The 6,000-nt window shown below is 39.1% G+C and overlaps 1 protein-coding gene across 1 annotated transcript in view; it reads right to left on the reverse strand.

Annotated features, from left to right (window-relative positions):
• The window catches only part of JARID2 (jumonji and AT-rich interaction domain containing 2), a 156,917-nt gene that overhangs the window by 33,900 nt on the left and 117,017 nt on the right, over positions 1-6,000 (reverse strand). The window contains exon 6 of the mRNA XM_018564793.1: positions 4,596-4,825. Within this exon, the coding sequence (XP_018420295.1) occupies positions 4,596-4,825 (230 nt within the window). The remainder of the gene's footprint in view (positions 1-4,595; positions 4,826-6,000) is intronic.

A 6,000-nucleotide genomic window follows, 5' to 3' on the forward strand; every position in this document is an offset into this window, starting at 1 on the left:
ATACAATTTCCAGAACACGTCTACTAGCGCACTGTTCCTTTAATATGATGTGCCCATCAAAATATTGACCAACAGGGAGGCCCAGGAGTCGGGAGTTCAAGGCAAGTTCTACTATAGGATTTAATAACTTTGCGTTGCAACCCACTGTAGATAAATTGTTGTGATGCCTTGCAGTGCACTCTCTAACACAATCTAACGCTGCAACACACCTGCATTAAAGAGCACCACAAAGCACACATACACAATGCTCGATGGTTTATGTTGCACTTAAAAAATGGTGCAGTATCTATTTTATCAAGTTTTGACAGCGATTTATTTTGGATAGGCTAGCACAACGCATCTCAACACACCAAAATGCATGCATTGAAGCGCACTGCATTCAGATGTGAATGAGACCTTAAAAAGAAATGTTCAAGACTTGCATAGGAATACGAAGTCACCACAATCCAGACATGCAATTGCATCTCCTAAAGTTATTGTGAAGGGCAATGTCACAGACATAAATACCAACATTTCTGGGCCTCACAGGGTCCCTTTGTGAAGGCAACATAGTGACTAATGTTGGCTTCAGAAAGGGACTCTGCAAGGCCCAGAAATTTCAGTATATACAGCATGTCTGTCACGCTATTCATCACAATTTGTGAGGTGCAATTACATGCCTGAAAGGGCTGGTGACTTTACAGCCCTTGATCTGTTTTTTTTTACGCGCAATACGATGCTATCACTTTGCACACCCACCTATTATTTTTGAAGGCCTGGTACTGCCAGGAGAGCAGCTTCCTATGCTAACCAATGTTTCACTAGTGTAGTGAAGTCTCTAGTAGAGAAACACAATGCCACTGTCAAACTAAGGAGGTTTTTTTCTTCCAAAACCATAGAAAATAAATATTTCCAGAAATTATTTGCTGCCGTGTCACAGAATACCAGCTGAGCATACTCAGTATTGTCTCAATTCGATCAGACCCACTTACTAAATTCCCCACTGCATAGTCTCTTTTCACTGGGTTTATAAAAAACACTTTTTGCCATTTCAAACATTCACTTTTTAAAAGAAATATTACTCACAATTTTGAAACAAATAAAAAATATAGCCTGGATAAACAGCTCAATACACAGTGTAGAGCTAAACCTTGGGCTGAAGAACAAGCTACTCTTGCAGTGTGGTCCCCTCCGCACAGCAAGGGTTAAATGCCTGTTTTGTCTAGAGGGGTGGAAATAAGGTGAAATATTTAACTCATTCCTGACTCCCGCAAGGGTCTTCTTCATACGACTAGTCCCTCAAAACCCTTTCCTTTGCTGCCAAACCGGTCATAGATCTCTGACATAATCCCATACAATGCAGGACCAGTAGCCCTGCATTGTACTCGAGGACTACAAAGGCTCAAACACATTCTGGGAAAGTCGAAGAGTGCTGACTGCCAGGGAAGTCAGAAATAAAGAAAGTAATTCACCTTATTCATCATCCCATAAACAAAATGAGCATTGTAACTCTTTGCAGTATTGAGGGGACCACACTGCAAGAGTAACTTTTTCTTCAGCCCAGAGTTCAGCTTTAAACCAAATGATTTATAATTCTGTGCACCTAAACTAGGGTTTTACATACACCTACCACAGGTGACATACTTATTTGCTGATTTCGCAAAGTAGCTTCCAGTGTCACCTCTCTGCCTCTAGCCTGTTTTTTGAATAACGGGTCAGCTTTGCTCAATTATTCTTCTCCTTCTCTATTCAAAACAAATTAAAACCTTTTGTGCTAAAATTGGTTGCTACTGATGATTGCACATAAAGGGGAATTTACTAAAACTGGAGCAGCTGCGCATGGCAACCAATCAGCTTCTAGCTTTCATTTTAAAAGATTAAGTGAACAAGCTGAAGATATAGTCTCACTGGTTACTATGCATGGCGCTCCAGATTCAGTCTGCTCCAGGTTTAATTAATTCCCCCATTCGCTTTTTTGCATGCAGCCTGTTCGACAATTTGCATAACATGGTTGTTATTCAAGCACACCCTATTGACCCTGAATTCCAGCTTTGTTATAACTAGCTTTACAACAGAACATGCAACTAAACCGCAACAAACAAAAAAAAGAGCAGGGTGGTAGAAGTGCATCTAGGGAAACATTGGCTTGTTTTACTGCAGGGTTTTCTTTGTGCATGCAAGCTTTCCTCTGGTTTTATTTCCCGTGCAGACGCGCCATGCACAGGAAAAAACTACACATGTCTAGCATAAAAAAATGTTAATGCTTTTAGTAACATCTGCTCTCCGTTCGCAGTGACAAAGCTCAGAATTTTAAAAGGACCTCTGAAGTGTTGCATGCTGGGATATTAGACCTTTTTCCGCTTACAATACAATTTGATCGAAATTAGCTAGAGGGAGGATTATATTCACAATACATATTCATCGAGCATAGCAAGGTTCATTTTCAAGGCTATTTAAAACAGTTTGATCGGAAACAAATTCAGAGATAATTCAAAGATGTATATATTGCTGTCATCAATGCATTGAAAACTAGGATTTTCTATGGCAGGAGAAAAAACAGTTATTTTTAAAATCAACCTAATAGCGTTATATGAAAGGCATGTAAGGGAATGGTACAAAGCACTGAAAAAAAGATTACAATACCTACCCATAAACCTCTGAGCAGTCCCTCTCCTGACACAAAGATTGATTTATAAAACTTGAGGGGAAAAAAGCATTGGTTACATAGGTTTTCCAGGATGCAAGTGTGAATTGCCCTTTTCTATTTCTGACCCTATCTTGCAGTAATGCAGCCCTGTACCTCTTTCCTTCTTTACCTCCACTGTTTTAGATTTTAGTAGCAGCAATTAACTGGCTTTCTGTGATTGGACAAGGGGTGCATGAATGTCAAAATCACCCCCAGTCACAGAATACCTTGTATTATAAGAAAAGAGTGCAAGCCATTTTCTGAATGGAGGAGCTTCACATCAATATACTGTGATCGTTGTATCACACACACACACACACACACACACACACACACACACACACATATATATATATACATACACATACACACATAGAAAGGGTAAACACTGCAAGTAAGCATTTCCAATGCTAAAGTACAGGCTACAACTGCCACTGCTGACTACCTTGCCTCGTCTCTGGCTTGCTACATACTAGGGATAAGCATGCTGCCAGCAAGGTTAGAAATTCTTATTGGCATATTTGTTACGGGGTCAGTGAATACAAAATGGACAGATGCCACTGCATTGTCCTAACAGCTAAGCAAGTAGTATTTACAGAAGTAGGTCAGCAATGACAGTTCTCATTTTCTTCTCAGTGCAGGTTTATTTACCAGCCTAAGCCGAGTCATTTCTGCACTCTCAATACTAACTACACAAAGGTGCGCCACTGTTTGCTAAGATGTTCTGTATTGGTGATCTAATCTGTCTAAATATTAGAGTTTACATTCATTACAGTGAGAAATGGCAGCTGCCAACATGTCTAAATATCAAGCAGCACTGGGCACAGCAAGGCCCTTTTACGCTTCTCAAGTAAAGATACAATTTGAATGCACTAATAAACACATGAAAAGTAAGATTAAAATAGAGTTTAGAATGTGCATTCAAGTAGAGTTGTCTGGTGGCCTCACTCACTAATAAGGGCCTCAGGATGTTGGAGGGGAGGGCTCGAATCATAACATTACCGGAAAATATTGCGCTTAGGTATTTTTTCATCAAACGTACAAAAGTACAAATAGGTCATCTTTAGACTAGTTTGGTTTAAGGAATATAAAGTTTGAGCCCTGAATGGTGTGCAATCTTCTGTTCTTTACACTTTATCAATAGTCGTTTTTGCAACCTTTAAGATGACTGATGTGTCTAGTTTTTTCTAAAATACAAACACTACAAAGGGTTTCAATGTTTTGTGAAGGTATAAACAGCAGCAGAATAATTCTGTACATAACTTACATGATTCTTATGAAGCAAATCTAATATTTTGGCTCCTCTCATGCTCTGGTGTGCATTGAAGGAAATCGGTGCAATGTAGTGATTTCAGAACATCAGACTGTTTACCTTTTTTTATGAAGGTAATAGAAATGTCACAAAATGACATTTCGTTCTATTCACAATGTGGTGGTGTTAACTGACCTCATAGGAAACAAGGCAATTTGGCTTGTTTATGCATTAGGGCTCAGCTGTGCAAGGCTGCCTGGTACAACCTAACGCATCTGATGTGAAGCCTGTTGGCAATTAGACAAGGATGCATATTTGCCCACATGGGTACCATGATGATAATACTGGCCATTACAAGGTAAATGCACACTGTACACTGAAAGTCTTCAGGGCACCCCCTGCACATGGCGCTTCCACAAGCACTACTTTTTCTGAAGTGTGTATTTCTAAAGCATGAATATTTACTTGTTATAATACTGCAGGGTAAATACACTGCAAAACTGTTATTTCCAGTGAAGCACAAAAATTAACGCATTCAGCCTATACAAATGTTATTAATGTATTGTGTAAAGGGCTACTATTAATTTCAGCAAACACTGAACAGGATAAACCTCACACATTCCATGCAGCTTACAGGAATGCAACCAAGTCAGCTCTGTCACTGCAGAGAATGCTCACCTGTTTCCTTAAGTCCTGAGCCGATCTAAGATGACTGTGGTGGTTGTTAGCAGCGAGCCCTTTGGCATATGAGCCCGTGTTAGAAGCAGGTTGGTGGTTAGCAGCGGCAGACTCTATCCGGCTCTCGGCTTTATGGTTACGGTTCCTCTCTTTCCCTGGGGTGGTCTCTTTGCTTTTGTGTTTGTGAGACGTTTCTTTGTCCCTCGATGATTTGCAAGACCCGTTAAAAACTAAAAAAGAAACACCAGACACATTCAAATTGAAAAGCAATACTGCAACATCCAAAGATAGATAACTGCGCTTCTGACTATAATGAAAACTATGTATCCTGTAAAAACACATTTTAAGAAGTTGTGTAAAATATATGACTGAGCAAAGCATATAGAACATGTAGCAGCCGAATATTTATTAGTGCAAATTACATTCAACATGCCATAAACTTCTGCAAATGTAATAGATATATCTTCAAGTCACACCAAATTGGAGAAGTACTTCAAGTTTGTGTTATGAAAGAAAAACATATAATTTGAACAGATCAATTTACCCTTTATCTATGCTCCATATAAGATTACATGACCAGTCTGCTACCAATGGGTGGTTATTGAATTTCACATAGAAGTGTTTTTAGAGAGGCAATGAACAGTATGTTAACCCACTGAGTATCCTCATGGTTATATCACTATATTATCTCCAAGTAACTATGCACAGCTAGGAAATCTGCAGCCATCCAGATGTTAAAACTTAGCCGTGACTAGGTATTAATATGCCCAAGGCTAGAAAGCTGAATTGTACCCACCTTTTTCCAATAACAAAAACACCACTTCCAACTCCACCATACCATTTTTAAGATATATTTATTACTCTTCAATAAACCCATATGTCATTTACAAAGCATACACCACAGAGTAAAATGTATCTCTAAAGTTAGTGTTCATGAAAAGTTTTTAAAAAAAACACACACACAAAAAAAAAACAACTAGACCTAAAATTTTAGTGTGCCAATAGCCACAAGATGGCCAATAAGCTGACACAACTCTATACCACCAGAGTGCCTATATCTCAAAGATATCATGTCAGTAATACTTCTAAATGTACCCAATACTGTTCTAAATCTAAGGCCTCATTCACGCGTCAAAAATGTGGATCCAATAGATTCACATCCTTCCTCCTTTATTAAAGCTACCAAAGCAAACTACAATAAGCAGTGCAGGCTGCAATACTCACCTTTAATCTGAAACTGTACACTGCAGTACCTCTTATTTGTCATAAGATGTCCTTGGTCTTCTGGGTTGAGTGTGAACCCAGAAAACTGAGGACTCTACTGTGAATTCAGGATGTCATGGACCTGCCCAGAGGATGTGTCACTAAAATGCCCTGCATTAAAAAAAATGCTGGGGAACCTTCA

The sequence above is a fragment of the Nanorana parkeri genome, unplaced genomic scaffold (assembly GCF_000935625.1).
Source record: "Nanorana parkeri isolate BGI_ZX_2015 unplaced genomic scaffold, ASM93562v1 scaffold783, whole genome shotgun sequence".
NCBI lineage: Eukaryota > Metazoa > Chordata > Amphibia > Anura > Dicroglossidae > Nanorana > Nanorana parkeri.